This window comes from Equus caballus, chromosome 14 (assembly GCF_041296265.1).
Source record: "Equus caballus isolate H_3958 breed thoroughbred chromosome 14, TB-T2T, whole genome shotgun sequence".
Taxonomy (NCBI): Eukaryota; Metazoa; Chordata; class Mammalia; order Perissodactyla; family Equidae; genus Equus; species Equus caballus.
This window is the reverse complement of record NC_091697.1, coordinates 20,335,798-20,357,856: the sequence shown is the minus strand read 5'-3', so window position 1 is coordinate 20,357,856 and position 22,059 is coordinate 20,335,798. Positions and strand designations below refer to the sequence as shown.

The 22,059-nt window shown below is 58.8% G+C and overlaps 1 protein-coding gene and 1 long non-coding RNA gene across 5 annotated transcripts; one reads left to right on the top strand and one right to left on the bottom strand.

The window, feature by feature from the left end:
- The first annotated feature begins 479 nt into the window (after nt 1-479).
- LOC111767717 (uncharacterized) lies at nt 480-2,466 on the top strand. Its single transcript, XR_002799497.2, has 3 exons — nt 480-671; nt 814-868; nt 1,136-2,466. It is a non-coding gene; the product is annotated as an uncharacterized lncRNA (long non-coding RNA).
- A 2,522-nt stretch (nt 2,467-4,988) lies between these two features.
- PDLIM7 (PDZ and LIM domain 7) lies at nt 4,989-20,828 on the bottom strand. Of its 4 annotated transcripts, none has more exons than XR_011424974.1 (13): nt 20,646-20,828; nt 19,597-19,703; nt 15,724-15,875; nt 15,615-15,645; nt 15,043-15,161; nt 14,243-14,379; nt 14,076-14,112; nt 13,045-13,883; nt 12,657-12,894; nt 11,462-11,642; nt 5,701-5,821; nt 5,486-5,601; nt 4,989-5,327 (listed from the first exon to the last, which is right to left on the bottom strand). XR_011424974.1 is itself a non-coding variant. In XM_014730467.3 (13 exons), exons 2-13 carry the CDS (start codon nt 19,690-19,692, stop codon nt 5,241-5,243), a joined length of 1,377 nt encoding a protein of 458 aa, XP_014585953.2. In that variant the 5' UTR covers nt 19,693-19,703; nt 20,646-20,828; the 3' UTR covers nt 4,989-5,240. The 4 variants fall into 4 exon arrangements, 3 of the variants coding, with proteins under 3 accessions (XP_014585953.2, XP_070088989.1, XP_023472883.1); XM_014730467.3 differs by having other exon boundaries at nt 13,045-13,106; XM_070232888.1 differs by having other exon boundaries at nt 13,045-13,106; nt 15,043-15,285; nt 20,646-20,780.
- Nucleotides 20,829-22,059: the final 1,231 nt, after the last annotated feature.

Sequence of the window (22,059 nt, the reverse complement as noted above, 5' to 3'; positions counted from 1 at the left end):
GGAGGGCGCTGGGGGTCTCCTTGGAGGCTCTCCCACTAGGCCGTCATGTCTACCGCTCCCAGCACTGATACCCTTCTAGTGTTAACCTGTTAGGTCTCTCCCACCCCCAGAACATGAACTCCCCCCACACTGGGAGGCTGGTCCAATGGCTTTTGGTCCTAGAGTGGAAAGGAGAAGAAAAAAGGATAATTCAGACGCAGAAGCCGGTGACTTGCTGTGTGACCCTGGCTGAAACTCTTTCCCTCTCCGAGTTGCCTGTTTGATAACATGTTATAAGGATAAAATGTAGCTGGATGGAGACTTAAAAAGTGAGAGCACCCACCCTTCCTCCCTGCAGCCCCGCCCTCCTCCCTCCCAGGCCCGCCTTCCCGTTCTGTGCTCCCCCACACCTCTCGGGGAGGTTTCAAAGCTGACTTGGCCTCAGGACTTTTTCAGCAGCAGCTGGTGGAGCCTTCTCTGCCCTCATCTTGCCTCTGCAGGTTCCTGCCAAGCACACCTTCACAAGTGCCCTCTCGTCGCTACAGCTCACTGCGCTTCCCAGACCTCGACCCCTGGCATGGCCTGCCGCTTTCACCACATCAGCTTTGCTCCTGACGGGCCGAACGTGGCTAACCATGGCTAACCGAGTGACCTGAGACTTGCCTGACCTTTCTTGTCTCACTCATCTCCAGGTATACAATGGGGATGATAACGAAGGTACCTACCTCATGCGGTCTGTCTGAGGATTTTAAAAAAGTATCTAGAAAGTGCTTAAAGTGTTAACTGCACATAGTAGGTGCTGTTGATGTGTCGGCTGTTATTGCTATTTTACAGATGGGAAAACCAAGGCTCAGAGAGGGGCAGTGATTTGCCCTGAGGCACATAGCTGGTGAGTGGCAAAGTCTGAATGGGGACCCAGGTCACTTCAGCACACCACACACCCTCCCTGCTTTCCCTTCTAGCAGCCCCATTTCCACATCCAGGGGCTGACCTGGCATGGAATTCGGTCAGAAGTAGTCCCTGAGCTAGAGCTGTGGGGTCTAGAAGAGTCAAGGGGCAGGGGTGCTGGGCTTGGACGGGCGGAAGCGGGCCCAGGGCAGTAGACGTCTGAGGTCAGGCACCCTGCCTCTGTATTCTGGCTGATTTTCCACCACAGGCTCCAGAGGGGAGCACGTGATCCAGGCCGCTGGGTCGGACAAGTGACCGCTCCAGGATGGACCCATGTCAGTCCGATGGGTGTCAGCCCTGGGACTTTGACTAGAACTGTTAAGGAAGACTCCAGTGGGGCTGCTGAGTTGGCAGTATGTGGGCCTGGAGCTGGCTGAGGGGCGTCTTTGCCGATAATGGGGGGAGTCATCTGAGGATAAAGCCAGCACTGAGGAAAGCAGAGTTGAGAGAGGGAGAGAGCGGGAGAGAGAGCACTCAGAGAGACTCCTGATAACATCCATGGGTACCAGATCCCACCATGTCTGAAGCCATTAACCTTCTCAGTTAAATGAGACAAATTATCCCTATTTCTGCTCAAACTAGTTTGAATTGCAGCTGAAAGAGTCCTTCCTAATCTGCCTAGTTCCTCCGTAGTGGTCATTTTTGTCAGTGGGCAGGGACACGGATGAAAGCTGAGTTGACCTGCTAGTGCCCCCAGGCCCTGAGTGGGAGGACTCCATCTGGTCCTGGGGCCCTCCCTGGCCACCCTGTAGTGACCCCACTGCACAATCTCCCAGGGCTGGCCCTGGCCTCCTGAGTTCTCCCCAGGCTCCCAGCAGGCTTCTTGTCCCATCCTGGCCTCCGGAACCCTGGCTGCTGCTCCCGGTGTGCCCTGGGGCTGGGCCCTTTAGCCTACAGCCTCAGCTCCCTTCCTGTAGCAGCGCTGCTTGGAGGGGTCCACAGGATTGTCTGCACCTTGTGCGTGTTCCAAGGCCACGTGGGGCCCAGCACTGAGGAAGCAGCAGCGGAATCGTCAGTTCCTGCTTCTCTCTGTACTCCAGCCCAACAGTACCTCGCCCTCCACCGCCCTTCTCCCTGCTGACTTCAAATGAGCTCCAGCCGCTCTGAGCTGGAAAAACCCCTCCCTTGCCTCCTGCCTCTCCACTTGCCCACTCGCCCCCCCCCCCCCCCCCCCCCCCCCCCCCCCCCCCGCCATGGGCTCTGCCCCCTCGGTTGGGGAGATTGCACTCTCCAAGGGCGCTAATGGCCTCCCCTGCCTGGCACAAGGACGTTTCCCAGTCCCCACGGCCTCCACCCACACAGCCTAGCGCCCCAGCTTTGGAACACTGTGATCCCTGCAGCTCTGTGGTGGGGGGCAGCTGGGGGGTGCAATGGGGAGCACCTCAGCCTTTGATTCTCAGAGCAGCAGACCTGGGCCATTCTGGCTGGTTGGCTCTGGACAGGTCACTTTCCCTCTCTGAGCCTCAGTTCCCTCATCTGAAGCGTGCCTTTAATGACCTCTCTTAAGCGTGTTTGGATGATTAAATCACATAAAAGCGATTGCTGTGTGGCTCCTGGCAGAGAGGGGCTGTTCAGAGCAGACACCCCGTGCTTGTTTTTACTTCCATCTAGGCTAGCTCCTCTTTTCTGAGATTCAGTCCCCAGCTCTCTGCTCTTAACCCTTATATCCCCCTACAACTTCTCGTTCTTCTTCCCTTGGCGCATGCCTCCCCGCTTCCTCTCTCCATCCATCTTGGCTGCTCAGCTAACCTTGGCTGCTAGTTGTCAGTCTTCCTCTTGCCCACCATAGCCAAGCCTCTTAAAGGAGCTGTCTACACTCTTATCTACACTCTCTCATTCCACATCCTCACCACCCGCCCTCTTATTCCTCTAACCCTGGCAGCCGCCACAGCTCCCTGCTAAACTGATCTGGCAAATGTCACCTTGTTGCGAAATGCCATGGGGACTCCTCAGCCTTATCTGCCTGGTTGACACTGTTGGCAACTTCTGGAAACACTCCTGCCCCGGCCGGCCTCCCTGTCCCCGGAGCTCTCCTCTCCGAGCTCTCCCGAGGTCGTCCTCTGCCTCTCGGGGCTCCTCCCGCTTTCTCTGCCCAGGGCTGCTTCCCGGTTTCTCATCTCTTCTCTATGCTTGGGGCCCAGTTGTCCTCACACTGGATTTGGCCCACGTTTATTGTTTTTCTTAATAGGATTTAAAAAAATCTAACTTAGTTGCCAACATTCAAAAACCAGATTTCACATAAAAGTCTGAATCTCTGGACACTGTCAGTAAACTGGTAGATCTGGCCACAGCCGGCATTCCCACACGGTGGCCCTTGTTTGAGGCCAAGGGTGGGCGGCTGCCCCCAGATCGCTCCCAACAGCACTCACCATCCAGCCCTGTGCTCTTGCTCACTTGTATCCATGGAAACCAAGGATGGACTGAGAGGGCTTCCCGGTTCAAGAGAAGTGGGAGAGAGCACACTTCTTTGTGGAAGTGAAAGATACTGTGTTTACCATGCTAGGGATGTCTAGGTTGAAAGATAACCACATCCCTCCTGCTTTACTCCTGAGTGGCCTGCCTGTGCCCTGCTCCCCACCTCTCTCAGCATCAGTGACAAGCATCCATGATGACTGTGCCGGACCTGTCCCAAACTCATTCTTGAATTGAATCCAAGGTGAATCCAGACTTGAATCTTCAGCTGCTCTGAGTTGGTCTCCTAAATGTCCCACAGGCACCTCATTCAGTCAACAACAAATATTCATTAGGCATCCACTGTGGGCCAGGGACTGTTCTAGGCTCTGGCAAGACATCATGAAAATAACACAGGAAGTCCTGTACTCATGCTCCAGGGCTCCTCAAGAGAACACAACAGACCCTTCTCTTCTCTTAAAGGGAGTGGGCCCCAGGACCTGCTGAGAATGCCAACAACTTTAGATGTGTTGAGAGTCCTCATGCCAGGGAGCCCCAAAGGACAGGTGACAATGGGCACACTGAGTCGTCCAGGCCTAGTCTGGGCCCTCTCCTCGGTCCCTCTCCAGTCCAGGCTTGGGATAGGAGGGATGACAGTCCCCACTAGGGTGGTGGAGGGCAGCAGTGGGAAGCAAGGGGCCCTGGGGAAAGATGAGGCCACCACCAGAGGCTGCAGACGTTGAGGTCCCAGGCAGAAGTGAGCTTCCCAGAGGGACACTCACTGGTGAACAGTGCTCAGTGCCAGCCAGGCCCGGGACAGTGCACCCAGCTTCAGCCTGGCTTCTAGCCTGGCTCATGGCTCAGCGACCTTGGTCAGGTCTCCTAACCTTTCATCCATGAATGAGTCTAACTGCAGACACCTCACGGGGCTGCAGGGAAATCATGTGAGATGATGTAAGGAACAGCTGGTCCATTCTAGACCCCTGGCAAAGTTTCCTTCCTTCCTCTCCCCACCTCTCATCCCCCAGGCCCTCACTCTAGGCTCCCTGGGACCTGTCACTGGGTCCCATCTCTGCCATGTCAGCTCCTGCTCCTCCCTTCCCCTGGCTGCTGCCCCTCTTCCTACTCTCCGTCCTTCTGTCCACCCTGCTCGTGGCTCTTGGCTCTCAGAGGTCTTTCCACAACACAGATCTGAACTGGTTGCTTCACTATTTTAAACTCTTCTGTGCCCTGACCCCCCACCCCCACCTTGCCCTCAGGAGGTAGTCCCAGCTCCTTGGCCTGGCACTTGTGGCCTCCCAGGACCCGGGGGCTGCCCTTTCCAGCTGCCCCTTCTGCTGCTGCAGCGGACAGATGGCAGCCGGCACATCTGGGCCTTCACTCTGGCCATCACTGCTTTCCATGTCCAAGCTCATCAGGTGCACACCCACTTCCTCTGACCTCCAAGCCAGGCCACTCCCACTCCACCTTCTGTGACCTCCTCACTTGCAGTGCCTGGGCCTAGCACATGGCATCCCCTTTACCTCCTCCTGATGACCAGGAGCCCTCCATGTCCCCATCACAAGGACCACCAGGATGGTCAGCCCTGGGAAAACCATCTCAGTCTCCACTCTGCTATGTGCCTCAAGTCCCACCTTCCCTAATGTGTAGCGGGAAGCACACGCGGGACAGCTGGATACAGGTTTATTGTGGCACTGGGCGTGAACAGGGGCTGGTGTGGCCAGCACCGGTGTGTGAGGGTGGTGGAGGAAGTGCGGGGTAGATGAAGGGGGTGGGGCAGGGCCCAGGGAACCCCAGGCTCGGGCCAGGAGTCAGGGTTGGGGCAACCTTTGTCTGCCCTCCTCAGAAATCTTGGGGTGATGACTCCAGAACCAGTGACTTCTCTGGCTGGGCTGGGCAAGGCAGCAGTGGATGGACAGGGCTCACACGTGGGAGAAGGCATGGCTCTTGCAAAGGGGCTTGTCCTTCTTGGAGTAGAAAGTCTTTCCTTCCAGGTTGATCTGACATATCTGGGGACAGCCAAGGTCCAGTCACATGGGGTGACAGATGGTGGCAGGGGAGGTCCCTTCCCAACCTCTCATGAATCCCAGAGGCGGGGGTGGGAGGGAGGCTGGTGAAGAACACAGGGCACTGGGGCTGGGACCCGAGTCTGGGGCGGCACACTCACTGCACACACGAAGCACGTGTCGTGCCAGCTGAAGCCCAGTGCCTCCAGGAAGCGGTCCCCGGCGTCAATCTTGAAGTCACAGCCACGGCATTTTGTGCCAAACATCTTTTCATAGTCTGGAGGCCAACACAAAGAGGAAGGGGGTGCCGTTCTCGCCTGCCCCACACCCCGCCCCCCTCCCTGGGCCTCGCTGCCTCGCCTGGCCCACCAGGTACCTCGCTCGCAGTAGGGTGCCCCTTCCTCCATGTAGAAGGCCCGGTTACGAATGGGCGTCTTGCAGGCTGCGCAGGTGAAGCAATGCACGTGCCAGGTCATCTTCAGGGCATGCATGATCTCCTGGGAGGAGGCGACAGTCACCAGGGGGCTCAGCCCCCTCCACTCCAGAGCCCAGGACACAAGAAGGCTGGCCTTGGGCTCTCTTCCTTCCCAGAGTAAAGGTTACATCTTTACCCCCACCCTCCCTCTCTCTATCTCCACCCCTGCAGTCTCCCCATGGAAATCCATGCCTCTCAGACTTGCTACATCCATAGCCAAGCTCCCAATCTCTGGCCCCCAAACCTGCTCCTCCCACAGCCATCTCCACCTCAGTTGATGGCAACTCCATCCTTCCATCTACACAGGCCAAGTTCCCCCCTTTCTCTCAGGCCCCACATCAGATCCTCCAGGAAATCCTGTTGGGTCTACTTCCAAGATGCAGCCAGATTCCAACCACTTTTCTCAGCCTCCCTGATGCAGGATGTGACCCTCGGGCAGCTCTGGCCCGGGTGACTGCACAAAACTGGCCTCCAAGCTCCTCCTTCTGGCCCTACAGACAGATGTCAACCTGAGCCAGTCCACATCCCCCTCTGCTCGAATTCCTGCTTGCTCCACATTTCTCTGAGCAAAAGCCACAGCCCTATGAAGGGCCCAGGGGCAGCGGTCTGGCCTTTGTCCCTTTGCTCTCCCCAGATGGCCTCTCACCCACGGCTGATGCGCCAGGCACAGCAGTCTTGGAGCGCCACATCAGCCACCCCCCTGCCTGAACTGCTCTGCCCATTTCTGCAAGGCTCAGCCCTCACCACCTTCAGGTTTCTGCTCAAATGTCACCTTTTCCATGAGGTCCACTGTGATGACACCAGTTCATACTCCAACCTGCCTTCCCGACACCATGCTCCCAATACCTTTATCTCCGTGTTTTCCTTTTCTCCATAACTCTTCTCTTACTAACATGCTACCAGGTAATTTACCTATTGTGTCCACTGCTTATCATCTGCCTCTTCCCCCTTCTTCCTGCTCAAAGGTAAGCTCCAGGAGAGCAGGAACCATCAACTGTTCCATTAACTGCTAAGTCCCAACAGGGCCTGGCCCCATGTGTGCCTATCAATGAGTGGTTTTTGAATTACTCTGGGCAGAGCTCAGCTCTCCCTGGTGTTGGGCTGTCAATCCCCAGAACCCTCAGGCCAAGCAGGGCCAGCAGCATTTAGATCTGGAGCAGGAAGTATAGGGCCTCAAGGGGGTCAGATCTGGGGGTTCAGCCAGACCTTGTTTCTTAGCTGGGTGAGGTTGCCAACAGCTTTACCTTCTCCTGACACTTGGTTCCTTCTCCTGTGAAACAGGAACCTAACCCCAGCCTTCCAGGGTTGCTGTGAGGATGGCCCCGCATTTGAAGCCAGGGGTCCCAGACCCAGTGCCTGCCAGGGCCAGGTGGCTACACCATACGGCAGGGTGGGTACCGTGTCACGGCGAAGCACCTGTTCTGCCTGTAGGGGTGGTGCTGACCAGTTCATTTAGGAATGCCTGGAACACTCAGGTGGAAATCTCCATGGTAAAGTGAAATCTCCTGATTTTTAAATATTAGCTAATTTAAAAACGAAACTGTGGACCAAGCAAGACATGTGTGAGCAGCATGTAGCTCTCAGACGCCCACCTGTGCCTTCTACAACATCGATGTCACATCTGACGTACACCTCACAACCACCCTGACCAGGAAGTTACTGCCACCCCGACTTTAGTGAGGCCCAGAGAGAGCAACTTGCCCCAGATCACACAGCCAATAGATGGCAGAAATGGATTTCGTGCCCAAGCCTGGCTGCCTCCAAAGCTGGCTCTTCCCACTGCCCGGTGTTGCCTCTTTTCAAGGAGCAAAGGATCCAGGGGAAGCAATGTGGCCGTGAGCTGGCAGGACAGGGGAATGGGCGCAGAAGCTTGAGGAGCCCAGAGTGGGGCCCAGGCGGTGTGTGGGCAGGCAGTCAGGTTTCTGCTGGTATTCAGAAGAACCTGTCAGCTGTCACTATTTTATCCCCTAAAGTTTCCTAAATCTGTCTGCCTCTCCATCCCCACTGCCCTGACCAGGTCCCAGCAGCCTCGGTTCCCCTTCTCTAGCTGTCTCCCCACTGCCCCAGAGGACGCTGGCTGAGGCACATTTGACCTCATCAGCTCCCAGCTCCCCGCTGTCCACCTCTTCTGTCTCATCTCACACCCATCCTGGGTGTCGCCTTGGGACAGAAGCTATTCCCTCTGCTTGCAGCACCCTCCCCAGATCCTTCTCCAAGTGAATTCCTACTCATGTTTTAAGTTCAGCTTAGAGACCGCTTCATCCACTCCTTCCAGCATTTACTGACCACTTCCTATATGTGGGGCCCAGTATAAAGCGTGAGCAAAACAGCCCTGGTCCCAGCCCATGGAGTTCACATCTGGGGAAGGGATGGGACAAAAGGACTAGGGGGTAGTGCAAATTGTGTGCGGGGGGCGGTCTGGTCTGGTGGGGAGAATGAGTATCAGGGAAGGTGTTCCTGAAGAAGTGATATTTGGGTCCCAGATGAGAAGGAACAAGGTAAAGAGGGTGCTAAAGAGTGTTCCTGGCAGACAGGATAGCCTGTGCAAAGGCCCTGCAGTGAGGGAAACAGCACATTGGCAAAATGGAGCACTGGAGTGAGGGTGCTGCTGGTGAGTGGTGAGCCTTCACAGCATAGGGTCCCAGATAGTCCCCAGACCAGGGCAGGTCCACTCTAATGTGTCCCCCTAGCTCTCAGATCTTCCCTCCAACTTGACTGAAACAATCTGATAGTGTGCTCTGTCTCTCTCTCCCTGCTCCATGCTGAGCTTCGAAGACAGGCACAGTCCCGAGCGCTGGGAAGAGGCAGGGCATGAAGCCCATGGCAGGTTGGGGAGGTCAACTTCCTGCCCCTTGGAGGGGGAGGTGGGGGCTCCCTAGGTTCTGTCAGGCCCTGGACTCCCTGCAAGATGGGGAGCTGAGGGCCCCTGGGCTGCTCTGTGGAGCCACTGGCCTGGGTCGGGGCAGGAGCAAGGTTTGCCACCCAAGGCTCACTCCAGCACCCAGGAGCCAGCCAGGCCCTGGGAGCCTCAGCTCTCCAACTGTGGCCTGAGTGACAGCCCTGCCCACCCGGGACTGGGGCGGGGCTGGCCCAGAGTGCAGTGGGATGCAGGCAGAGCAGTCAGCGAACAACAGGCCTTGATATATGGGAAGCAAATCCAGATGCCCAGCTCAAGAAGGGTTCTGGGATCCAGCCCATTCTGCCAGAACAGTCCAAGGGGTGTTGCCTAGGCTGGTAGGGAAATGACTATGATCTTGGGCAAAATTCCCTCATCTGTAAGATAGAAATAATCAAACTGACTTCGTAGTACGATTGTGAAGCTGGATGTCTACACACAGCAAGTACCCCACAAGGAGAACTGTCATTATAACAACAAAGACTGTGTTAATATCCATTCTCCTCTTCCTGTCTACTGATAGAATCCCCATTTTTTGCTGGGTACATGGCTGCCCCAAATGGACTATATTCACCAGCCTCCCTTGCAGTTCAGTGTGGTCATGTGACTGAGTTCTGGCCAATGAATGGAAGCAGAAGGGTCGGGAGGCAGCATCTTCTAAAGATGGGTGCCACAGGCCCTCCATCCATCCTTCCCCTTCTGACTCCTGCTGGCTGCAATGTGGAAATTTCGGCTGAGTCAAGAGCTATCTTGGATGATGAATGAAAGGGGGCCCATAGTGAGAATGGCTGAGCAAGAAGATACAGGAGCCTGGATCTGCCTACCAGTCCTGGATGCCCCCCTCTGGACTTTCCTGGATGAGAAATATGCCGCCATTATTTTGAGTTTTCTATCATTCGAGGTCAAGTTAATCCTCACTAATATGAACATGACCAGAGCTCTCTGGCCACATCTGGTAGCTCCAACTGTGGATCCAGAAATAAGGAGAAGCAGAAGTGGCAGGAAGAGCCCAAGCTGGGAGGCAACAGTGCCTGGAGCCGCTCGCGCTGGCCCTTAGGTGCTGCAGCCTCTTAAGTGCTACAGCCTTGGGCAGTTTCTGCCCCTCTCTGGGCATGTTTCCATACGTGTGCAACGGGAACCCCCTCAGCTTGTCGCCCTGCCTGTCCCACCCCCCTTTTCTCTTGCTCTGCCCTTAGCCCCTGACACCCTCTGCGACCCCCTCCCCAGGGTGAGCTCCTGGGGGCAGGACCCACGTCTGTTTCTTCACGAAGTGTCCCCAGCATGGGGCACACTGCTTGGAACACTACCCACAGCTAAAAAAGAGACAAATGGAGGAAGGCAGACAGCCAGTCACTGTTCGCTCATGACATGCACCTACCCAAGTCGAAAGCCTGGCTCTGGCTGGCACCTAGGTTGGTCTGCAGGAAACCTGGCCGGGCTATGCTGAAGGTTTAGCTTCAGCAGGAAGAAGAGGATTTTGAATCACAAGTTTTTGAGTCTGAATTTCTGGTTTTGCCACTCAGTAGTCCTGTGCCCTTCGAGCACACTGAGTTATCTGTTAGAGTTTCAGTTTGCTCATGTGTTAGGGGCAGAAAACACTGTGGACTGGCCTTTCAACAGCCTGTCACAGCACCCTTCTCTCTTGCCTTAATCTCTTATGGGATGTAAGTTAAAATACAGGGTTTGCCAGCTTGCCCTGCGGCCCAAGTGTTCATAGGAGAACAATTCCACCACTGAGATAAAGATACAAGTTTCTACTTTTTCTTCCAGAGTCAAAGTCAAAACCTTGTCAAAGGAATGCCATTTGCCCCTTCTCTCTCCTTTCTGCCTACAACAAGAATATAAAGGCTGGGGCTTGAGCAGCCATCTGGTGACCACAATAGATAAGCTTGGGGACAAAGGTCCACATGCTAAGGATTTCAGAGCCCCAAAGCAGGAAAAACCTAAAGGCATCGTTGAGCTGCTGTTCCAGCCCTGGAATTCTCAGGAGTGAAGTCAATAACCCCTTCTGATTTACAGCTCTGTAATGGGATTTTCTGTTATTACAGCTGAATGCGATCCCACTGGCATAGCAGCTATCTCTTGTTTTGGCCTGACCAGCACTTCTCTTCTTCAGGTAAGGTCATCCTGGTTTTATTTCAGGGAACCAATCCTCCCTCACTCTCAGTCTGTGGTTCATGCGGGGGGCAACCCGACCCTTGCTCCAGGGATGGGTGTCACCCAGGCCTGGCCAATACGAATCAAAGGGCTTGGTTCAGAGATTGGCATGTGACACAAGCCAGGCCAATGAGCATCAGCACAGGGACTCTCGATGATGCATGGACTGGCCCAGAGGTGCTCTCGTTCACTTTGTAGAGCTAAGTGGGGGAGATGAACCCTGGAGCTGCTATGGCACCATCATTGCCACCTTCTAGGGAAAAGCATGCTGGGAATGAAGCCAATACAGATGAAAACTCAGGCAAAGTGGCAGAAAAGGAGTCCCGACCACCCTGGAACCGGCATTCAGCTGGGCCTGAAGTTAGTGCCCCTTGGGTTTGCCAGTTATTTGAGCCAATATATTTCTCTTTGGCTTGAGCCCTTTTGAGCAGGATTTCGGTCATTTGTTAAGAGGATCCAGGCTAACATAAAGCAAGGTCAATACAGCAGCCCATTTATGAGGCCGCTAAGGACCCAAAGGGGTCACGCAGGGGAGCCCCCAGGCCTGGTAGTTGCTCAACAGCACTCCCCACTGCTGACAGGGTCGCCCCCCACCCCCGGCCCACTCACGCCTGTGATCTTCTTCTTGCACTTGGCACAGCTGGGCGCATAGCGCACGTCGTAGCAGGGTGGGCAGAAGATGGCACCCTTTTCCTCAAAGAAGCCGCCCTCTTCCAGGACCTTCCCACACTGGCTGCACACAAACTCCTCGGGGTGGTATGCGTGGCCCAGCGCCACCAGGTAGCGGCCCCTGAGCGGGAGGCGAGGGCAGTGAGAGGGCGTGTCTGCAACTGAGGTGGGGGCTCCCGGCCAGAGCCCAGGTGGCTTTACTGAACACCTATTCTGAAGCCTCAAAAGGGAAGTTCATTCTCCCCACTTTCCAGATACGGGAGAAAACAGGCTTGGGAGGTGACTTGCCCAAGGTCACACAGCAAGAGTGACGCTGCGGCACTGCTTTGATGACAGGAGAAGAGGGAGGGGGCGGTGCTGAAACAGGGAGAACAGCTACACGGGGCGGGGGGGGGGGGCGGCTGCCCTGCTGACTTGGGTCCAATGAGCCAAACCAGAGGAACCGGTGCCCTGAGGGGCAGGAGGCCAGGGTGCCCAGGAGTCCTGGAGACCAGTGGGCACCTGAGCTGCCCCTGGTGCCCATCTTGTGCTTCTGGCCTAGGGCGGGGGCCACAGGTCCCAGATAAACAGGGGTTTCTGAAGGAGGGCTGCTTTGCAGAGCCTAAGAGCTGACAGGAGTCGAGGGCAGGGCAGGGCTGGGGCTGAGAGCTAGGAAGGCTCTGAATCTGGCACGCTGACTCTGGAGCGGTGTGACCCTGCTGGGCCCCAGAGAGCAGTGTAGAGAGGGAGGGGCCTCTGGCTACTGTCTGCTCTGAGAGCAGAGGCTCAGCAGAGAGAGAGACAGCAAGCAGGAGGGAGAGAGGCGGTGGGGCTGGGGGCAGTCCCTTCCCTGCCCAGGGGGCAGTGAGTCCAGAGGTGCAGCATGCACATGCCACTGGCACTTCCTCCATCTGACCAGGACAAATGCTGATAGCAGCTGATGTTGGGCAGGGGGCGGTACGTAATGCAGGATTCAGAGTCTGAGGACCCAGGCCAGGTCTCTACCCCAACTCCAACTGGGAACTGAATGTTTATCTTCCTGTTGTGGCAGCTGAGATGAGTGGGGAGACAGACAGGGGAGCAGAGGTCGGAAAGATGCCAGGGTTGGGCTCCGGGACAGGAAAGGCCAGGGTAGGAATGGAACAGGGCCACCCACCGGATGACCTTGTGGCACTGGTGGCACACAGGAGTCTTGCCATTGTTGCCACTGCCCCCTCCTGTGCCCCCTCCAGCAGCTGCCTGCACGATGGAGGTGCGGTTCTGCAGAGGCGTGGGGGTGGCTGGCTGGCTGTGCCGGGTCAGCACCGTGCTCGTCTTGTCCGGGGCATAGCGCTCGGCAAATGCAGGGTCCACAGCCCAGGGTGGGCGGCTGGTGGGGCTGGGGGTGGTAGGGCCTGCCAGGGCCAAGGAAAGTGGCTCCAGGGGGATGCTCAGGAACCCCAAAGGACAAGGGTTAGAGCCCAAGGCAACCTGGAGGGGCCCGCCACCCCCACACCCCTGGAGGCTACCCACCCTTCCCCAGGCCCAAGCCCACTCTCTCTCACCAGGCCAGGGTTCCTGGGGTGTAGCTGAGGCTGGGGTTGGGGCTTCTGTCCTGGGCACCTGGCTGCAAGATCTGGCATTCAAGGCCCTGCACAGCTGAGGTTCCTGGCATGGCCCCACCCCCCAATCTTGGTCCTGCTGGCCCCATGGGAGATGCCTGGGTGTATGAGAGCTACGGGGCTGGATTCCAGGTCCACTGGGGTAGGAATGGGTAGGGCAGCTTCTCCTAGCCAGGTTCCAGCCAGCTAATCTGTTGTACAGGGCTGGGAAGTAGAGCAGGGCTCTCGCTTCTCGGGCAGCTCTTGGGGCTCCCCTCATCCCAGAAATCTGGCTCTGATGGTAGGGCCCCCTTTGCTGGGTACTCCCTCCCACTAAGACCCAGACTAGCAGGGCCCAAACTGGGTCTGAACCACCTAACACCCCCACACCCAAAACGCACACCAAGCCCACAAAGATAGAAAACAGAGGCAGAGAAAGCAAGGCTGAGAATGTTTATTTCCATGCCCAAGCCAGCACAGACCCGGCAGACAGCAGTACCACAGGGCAAAGAGGGAAGGCAGTGGCAGACGGAGCCGGGCCCTGTGCCAGGTGGGCGGCCAGGGCCAGGCCAGCAGGAGGCTCAGTCCAGGGGCAGGAAAGGGGTGGGTGAAGGAGGCAGAAGCTGGAGGCATCAAGGGGGGGTGCCCTGGGCAGGAGGAACAGAAAGACAGAGGCAGAGAGGGCAGCCGGCCGGTGAGGGCTGGGCTACGACTGCACGTTGAGCACGTGGGCAGAGCGCTGGTGGTGCCAGTCCCGGAGGCGGGTGTAGCGTGGGCTCTGCAGCTCCAGGACATACTTTTCCCTGAGGGGCAGAGAGAGAAAGAGGGAGTGGAAGGAAGGAGAGACGGAAGGGAGGAAGAACAGGAGGAAGGAAGGAAGAAAAGAAGGAAGGAGAATGGTGTACCCTGGCTGGGGATCCCCAGGAGCAGACACAGGGTGGGGGCTGGCCTGGGAGAGGCAGGGGTCACAAACAGACTGGCGCCCGTCCTTTTACCTTGATTTCTTCAGGTGCTCCTCATCCGGGTCTTGCACTGAGAGGGCAGAGGCAGGCATTGATGAAGAGAAGACAGAGGGTCACCCGAGCCCTGAACCCTGGCAGAGGGTCACAGGGCAGGCTGGGGACCAGGAGGAGAGTCCGCCCTGCCCTGGGCTGACACTTACTGAACTCGGTGCCCGTGAGGTGGGCGAGGATGCGGAAGGAACGGGACTGGCCTGTCCCGGGCCGCGGCCGCCAGTCCTCTGTGTCCTCCATCAGCCGCTGCTTGCTGGCATCTGGGACCAGCGGTCGGAGCGGCTGTCTGTGGGGAGGGTGTGGCTCAGAACCTCATGCTGAGGGTGGGCAGTGGGGGCAGCCCCTCCCTGGATTTGGTACACGTGGGCTATGGTGATGGGAGAGTGGGAAGGGCAAGGCCAGGGCCCTGTGTGGGGCAGGGGGCAGGTAAGTGAGAGGGGAAGAGGGCAGTCAGGGTGAGAGGAAGGCAGCCAGGGTGGGGAGGGGCCACCGCCCAGAGTGCCAAAAGGAAGGAAGAGAGGGACAGGCAGAGGGGTCTCACTGACTTGTCAGGGGTCTGCACCTGTGAAGGAAATAGACAGATGGACAGATAAAGGGACAGACAAGGGAAGAAGAAAGACGGCAAGGGGTCAAAGTAGCCAGGGGCAAGCCTGCACTGAGTGTCTGCGGCTCAGTCGGCCCGACCCCACACCCCAGACCCCACACCCCAACCCCGGGGCCGCCGGCGGGGGGTGCTGCCTCGTTCAGAGCCCCAGGGAGGGCGGGGCCTGGAGGGCCTGGCCAGGAGCCACACCCTTGGAGGGTCCCTGTGCCTGCAGCCCCCGCCCCAGCCGCCAGGGGTTGCTGCCACACGGTTCCGGCCGGGCTGGGGTGCAGCGCAGACGGAGCAGCAGCGGGCGTGAGGCCGCAGACACATGGTGTGGGCGGTGGGCGGGCAGGACCGACGTACCCATTCTGCTGCGGGGCGCCGTCAGCCAGCAGGGGCGCCCCAAAGGGCCGGGCCGTCTTGTTGAGGGAGGCGCTGGGTGCAAAGGTGTACCGCGGGGGGTCCGCGGCGGGGGCCAGGGCCTGGGCGGAGACAGAGCCACAGAGCCGGGCAGGGAGGGCGGGGGCCTGGGCGGGAGTGGGGCGCCCCCCTGGCGCCGAGAGGACAGTGGCGCTCCAGCCCCGCCCCCACACATCTGGCCAGGGGCTACAGGGGAGGAGACAACTTGAGTTTCAAGGGGCCCATCTGGGAGCGATGATCTCAGCCCACGCAGGCCGGAGGGCAGATGAGCACTGCTTGCAGTACAGGCCGGCGGGAGGTAGCGTGCAGACAGACAGGCAGACATGCGTGGTACCCGGACCGTGCGGCAGCCCCCGGCCCAACTCCCAGTTCCCCAGACTCTCCCCAGCTCCGGCCTCCGCCCTCTACTCGCGGCGAAGGACAGGGGTACTGAGCCTGCACTGGGGAGGGCAGGTTAGCCCGGGCGTCCAATCCCACCCCGCCCACCGCCCAGATGTCCCAGGCCCGAGGTCTACCTTCTGCGGTTTGCTCTGAGCCGGCTGGGCCCTGGAGGAGAAGGGGAAGTGGTGATGGCGAGCCAGGCCCGAGGGCCCCCACCCACTGGGCAGGCCAGCGCCGGCATACCTGCTGAGACCCAGGCTGAGGCGCTCCCCGCAGGCACGGATCTTGTTCTGGGCTTCAATGTGCGTGAGGCCCCCGGCATTCTCACCGTCGATGCTCAGCACCCAGTCACCCACCGCCACGCCAGCCTGCGCAGCTTTGCCTCCAGGAGTGAGCTGTGGAGAGACAGAGGGTCAGGGAGGCCCAAGACTCTGCAGACCAAACTGAGGCCAACAGTAGTCAACCCTGTAAGCTGCCCCACTTCCAGAACCCAGGGACTGCTTCATTCAACATGTTTCTAGGCAGCTGCTGGATACTAAAACAATCTGGGAAGGGTGGGGCTCACCTGAGCTTCACAGTTGCCCTGCTTATTTATTTATTCACCTCCACGACGCTCCCCACAATCCAGAAACTGCTATGACATCAACAAGCAGCCACCCTCAAGCTAAACCCCAAGCTTTTCAACTCCAACCACAGCCTTTTCAGACCCCTGCTGGCCTCCTGCCCAGGCTATTCCACCCCTCAGACATGCCCTCTGGCTTGTGCACCCGGTAAGTTCCTCCCAGACACTACTGGGTGCTCTCATGGACCTCTTACGCTCCCAGCACCCTGCCCTGGGGGCATCTGCAACGATCTGCCAGGACCCTTTAAGAGCCAGGAATAGGCCCCATCATCTCCAGGATCCCAGTGAACAGTGCCTGAAGGAGAACCAAGGTGTCAGCTGGGGCTTCAGTGGCTATAAATGAGTGTCACCTCCAAGCCTCCAATTGCCTTATTACTCTCTCCTCCAATCCTTCCGGCTCTGAGTTGGGAATCCCTGGTTCCTATGGTCCATGAGGGGCAACAGTAGGCTGGAAGGAGTGGGTACTCCAGCATGACCTGAGACCATCAAGGATGATTTCTGGGAGGCAGTGGGCCTTGGTGAAAGGAGAGTAGGTTGTGCTGTCTAGCGGGTGAAGGGACCAGGACTTGGCCTTGACGTTAGGACTGGCCAATAGCAGTTTGAAGGCCTGGGGTGGAGTATCTCCCAGGCCTCCAGTAGAGGTGACCCTGACAAACCCCACTGGACCCTCCCAGCCCTCTAGCCCAGTGGCAGCAACCTAGGCAGGGGCAGTGCCACTCTTCATGGGTCTCAGCCCACAGGGCTGCTCGGCCATCCAGCAAGGGGCCTGGCATTGAGCAGGCTTCTGTGGGGAACTGCTGGATGGCAGATTTGCACCTCAGAGGGTGGAGGGGGGCTGGAGGATATAGGCTGCCTGTGACCCCTGGAAGGCTCCTCAGTGGGCCAATGCACAGATGGAGCTGAGGCAGGGAGCGGGGAAGCAAGCGGTTCCAGAGAGAGGGCAGAGGGCCCAGACGCAGAGACTGACAGCACTGGGGCAAGAAAGGAGAGCTGGGTTTGACAGCTCTATTTCATGCTTGGGAGGTTGGAGGGATCAGACAGCTGGTGGCTCCTTTTCCACCTGCTAGATAGTAAGAATAGCAGCTTACAGTTATTGAGCACCTAGCATTGCCACACACCGACACTGAATCTTCCAACAACCCTGTGGAGTAGGGGCTGAGATTATACCTGGGGAAACAGAGAGGTTAAGGAGCTTGCCTCAAGATGCCTACCTAGCAAGAGGCAGGCCCAGGTTTGACCCTGACCCTAAGGTTCCGCTACACTAGGCCACCTCTGCTGAGTGTTGGGGCCCAACTCAGAGATCAGCCCACCTGGAAAGACCCCCTGAGCCCTGGCTGAGTTTGGGGCCTGAATCCCCTATCTTACCTCCAGTTCAATCCAACGACCAGCTTGTAACGCGTATGGGGAAGTGACGCCCCTGAGGGGAAATGACTTACTCAAGGTTACGGTGAGTCAGTAGAAGGGAAACCTGGTCCAGCCACTCCCTCCCATACAGGCCCCTGGGAGGTGTGTGCTGAGCTTGATGTGAGGGTCTTGGTGGGGGCCAGGAGCAGCTGGCTCCCTGAAAATGGGGTGGGGAGTTGGGGACTACTTCCTTTCCTGAGTGAGGAAGACAGGAAGCACATGAGGGATGGGAGAGTGGTCAGAGAGGTGGAGAAAGAAGCAGGAGAGAACTGACGAGGTGGGGGGTAGAGGGGTGGCTGGAGAGAGAAGCAGGGAGGCCCTAAGTACCAAGGAGGGGAAGAGCCAAGGGGCTGGACACTGCATGGGGTGGGGGTGAGTCAGCCTGAGGGCTCCACGGAGCAGCCCAACCCCCAAGTCCCAGACGTTACCTCATCTCCCAGGCCTGGGCCCACAGCCAGTCCCAGCCCCTCCCTCCTCCCTCTAAGCTGGGGTCAGGGGAGAGAGAAGGGGCCGGCTCAGCGCAGAAAAGACCACCCCACCAGCCCACCCACCAGGGCCTAGGTCCAACTCCAGGGCTGGGCTCAGCTCACCGCCCCACCCACATGCTAGGGCTGCTGAGAAGGGAGCCCAGGCCCAGGGTTCCCCCAACAGGCCACATGTGAAAGTCCATCGCCCAGGCTACTACATTGCCCATCCTCACCAAGGAAGAAACAGTCTCAGAGGCCAGCCAAGGCCTGAAGCTCCCCAGTCACACTGGCCAGCACTTTCCAGGGAGGGGGATAGAGGACAGGTTTTCTGGGCTGGCACGGTGTCAGGACTGTACAGGGTTGGGTGTGTGAGTTGCAGGGGCACCACTGTTCTTAGCTACCCTGCCGGCAGGACAATTTCCAGGGGAACCCCATGGAAAGGTCCCTGGGAAGAAGAGTGACCGCCTGCCTGCCCTGGTTACCAAACCTAACTCCCACAGACAGACTCCGCCTTGGGGCCCCTCTCAGGCTGGGCAGAGCCTGGACAACCTTCTGACCCCCTCCAGGCTGTGCCTGCCCTGGGCTTCCTGCCAACAGCCGCCTGCCCACCAGGCGCCCGGGTGGGCCTCTCTGCACAGGCGGATGTGGGGACAGGAAGTCCCCGCCCCATACTGACCCCTAGGCCACAGTCAGAGACACCAGCCCTCATCCTCTCTGGGCAGGTAGTTTGTTGTCTATGTCCCACAACTGACCCTACAGCTACTGCCATGGCCTGGTGGTCATCAGCTGAGGGGCCCACAAGTGGGGTTCAGGGGTCCAGGCCCAGGACAGCCTTTCTCGGCTCTGCAGACTCCAGCCACCAGATGGCCATCCCAGCATGGGGCTGCATTCTTGGGCTTATAAGGCAATCCCCCTGCCACAGGGAGGAGCCAGCCCCTAGCTCCACCCCCGCCAGGGCAGGCTCTTAGGAGTCAGAGCCCTAGAGACCTGCCCCACACCTCTGTTTGGGGTCAAAGGCCACTGTATTCTGAATGGGACCAGTGGGGGATGGAGGTCCTCAGAGAGGCTGGAAAGAGACCCTCATGACTCTTGTAACTACAAAAACTGCAGGCCACTCCCGTGCCTGAATTCCAATCCCTGCTTTGCCATGGAGTTACTGGAGGAAGCCCTCCACCTCTCTGAGCCCTGAGTTCCCTCATCTGGAAAAACAGGATGACAACTGCTATTCCCTGGGTGGCAATGAGGATGAAGTGAGATTCTGCAATCAGAGTGTCCTGCCAGCGGGCTAGTTCCAAGCATTGCGCCCTCAAGGGCCTAGACATTTCCTGGAGATCTCAGGCTCCCCTCCTGCAGAATGGACATACGGCTGGAGCCTCAGAGGTGGCCCTGGGAGTTTCGTGGAATGGCATCAGGTACAGTGCAGTGCTTGGGAAATATCAGGATTCCTTTCCCAGTATCCACCTAGTTGGGAGTCCTTGTGGCAGATGCCCAGCACATCTTGGACCTGGTCACCTCCTGGACTACTGGCCCTGGCTCACTCCTGCTCAGACTCCTCCCATCACCCACTGGAAACCTGAGCACCCAAAGACTCCTGGGGGAGCCCCTCCCCCAACCTAGGCTCACCCGGGAGATGGAGAGGGGCACGTTGAAGTCCTTGCCCCCCTGCAGCCGGAAGCCCCAAGGTGCTGGCCCATCCAGCACCACCTTGAAGGAATCCATGGTGTCCACTCCTGAGAGGAGACAGAAGGTGAGTAGCTGGCATAGTGAGTGTGCAGGCAGGCCCAGCTCTGGACACCCGCCTTGGACTAGTGCCAGGCAGGCACGGGGAGACGCTGAGCACACCCGGGGCATGGCCAGGCGCGCACCTTGTCAGGTTTGGCTGGGCTGCTGGCTGGCAGACCTCACTTTGGAAAGACAGGGGCAACCCTCCTGCCGGAGGGAATGGAACGGTAAGGGGAGCCTGAACTCAGTCTTGAGGTTCTTTGCATCCAGGGTGAGCCGCAGGGCTAATTTGGCACGGTCTCCCCCCGAAGCCAGTCTTGAGCCTCGGAACGGCGGCGGGGTGAGTCAGGGGCCGGCGTTCCTCTCCCCCGCCCCCAGGTCCCGGCAGGCAGGCCGCGGCTGGAGCCTGCTCGGACTATATAAGGCGTGTAAGCTGACACTGTGCAGAGAGCCAGCGGAGGCAGAACACGGGGGCTCGGGGCGCGAGGGGGGAGGGGTGGGGAGGGAGGCTGCCGGAGCGGGTCCTAGCCATTTCAGGACCGGGCGAGGCTGCTGGGAACAAGGGCGGGACCCCTGAGCGCTGGGGGCTCAGACTCTGCGGAGACCGGTCGGGGCTGGGACCCCAAAGCGTGGCCAGGAAGGGGATTGATCCTGGAACCTATGGGGGTGGTGCCTCCCACAAAGGCCTGCTGCCGTTCCGACGTGACTCAGTTTCCCTCTGGTTCCCCGCCGGAGCCCTATGCATTGGCCGAGTCCCGGGCTCAGGAAGCGGCGCAGGCGCCAATCGGTCCCACCGCAGCCTGCTTCGCCGCAGGAAGGCGGGGGCGGCGGCCCGGGCCCGAGGGAGGAAGCGCAGCGCTGGCCACAACCCCTAACGCCCTCTGTGGTCCCCAGCAGGCCTCTGCCCCTCCCCTGGCCTAGCCCGAGACGCCCCGCGCTGTCGCCCGTACCTGCTCGGCCCCGCCGGGGCGCTGCTCGGCGGCGACCTCCCAGGAGCCGCGTTGGGATCGGCTGCTAGTGTTCTGACCCCGCCCCCACGGCCGCTGTCCGCTTTGAGCCCGCGGGAGGGGGCGGGGCCCAAAGCCACGCCCCGTCAGGCCACGCCCCCTATCCCCACCCCATCCTCCCTCCCCGCCCAATCACGAAGTCCCGTCTCGCTTTGAGCTGGAAGGCACAGCCCGCCCGGGTCCCCTTGGTGGGCCAGGGCCTGGGCGGGGCTGGGCTGCCGGCCGCTGTGTCTAGGAGCCCAGCCAGCCGCGGGCCCGGAGCCTTGCGCCTCCCGCTGGCCGAGTGAAACGAAGGCAGCCTTCGAAATCAAACAGGTCTGGGCATTAGTCGTCTCTGAACATTAGTTTCGTCCCCGGAAAAATGGGACAGTAATACTCGCCTTGCGGGGCCGCCGTGAGGATTGGCATTGTTTGGCGTGAGGCGCAGCCATCGGCGGCTCCAGAATTTCTAAATCTGAGGAACTTGGTGGGAGGGGACACATCGAGGTGGGGTTAGTTGAGGTGGGGACAGGTTTGCAGAACACTCTACTGAAGGCAGAAAATAATGGCAGGAGCGGACAGAGGTGGAGGGGGCCCTTGGCTCGGTCTGCACTGTGGGCCCTGGCCTCCATCCCACTCCCTGACCCCAGGCAGTCAGCATCCCGCTGCCCTGAGACCCCGGCTCAGGGTCGACCTCACACTGCCGAGATGGGCTGTGTCTTGGTACCCGACTCCGGAGCGAGCAGCGCCTCTAGCGGAGGCGTAACAGGGGAACTCTAGGAGGGGGTGTCAGAGTCCCCGCTTGGCCCCCAGTGCTCAGCCCCAGCGGCTAGCTCAGGCGGCGGGGAGAAGTTGAACAGGGACGGGAGTGTGTGGGTGAGTGAATTGGCGTCCACCCCTCAGCTCCTTCTAGGGCGTGGCCGCGGCTGTTCTGCCTGCTCCGCCGTCATCTCGCTTCCCCCTCTCCGGCATCATTCCCCTCGCTACACAAACCGCTGTAAGAGTTCTCGTCTTTAAAGGCATCCTCTCTTGACTCCACCTCCGCCTCCAGCTAGTCCTCTTTTATTCCAATCCCCTGGAGAGTGAAAGTCCTGGGAGGAGTGTCTGTCAGCCTGTCTCCACTCGCTTTCCTCTTGTTCTTTCTTGAACCCACTCCAGTCAGGCTCTTGTCCCCACCAGTCCTCTGAATTAATTCCCTCTTCTCAAGCTCTTCGATGACCTTCAGGTTATCAAGTCAATGGTGGCTTCTCAGTTGTCCTCTTACCGGTCCAAGGCACTCCCTCTTCCCCTGGCTTCGTGCCTCCTCTTGTCCCACTGGCTGCTCCTTCACCGCCTCAGTAAATGCCACCGTCATTCATCCACCTGGTCCAGTAAAAAC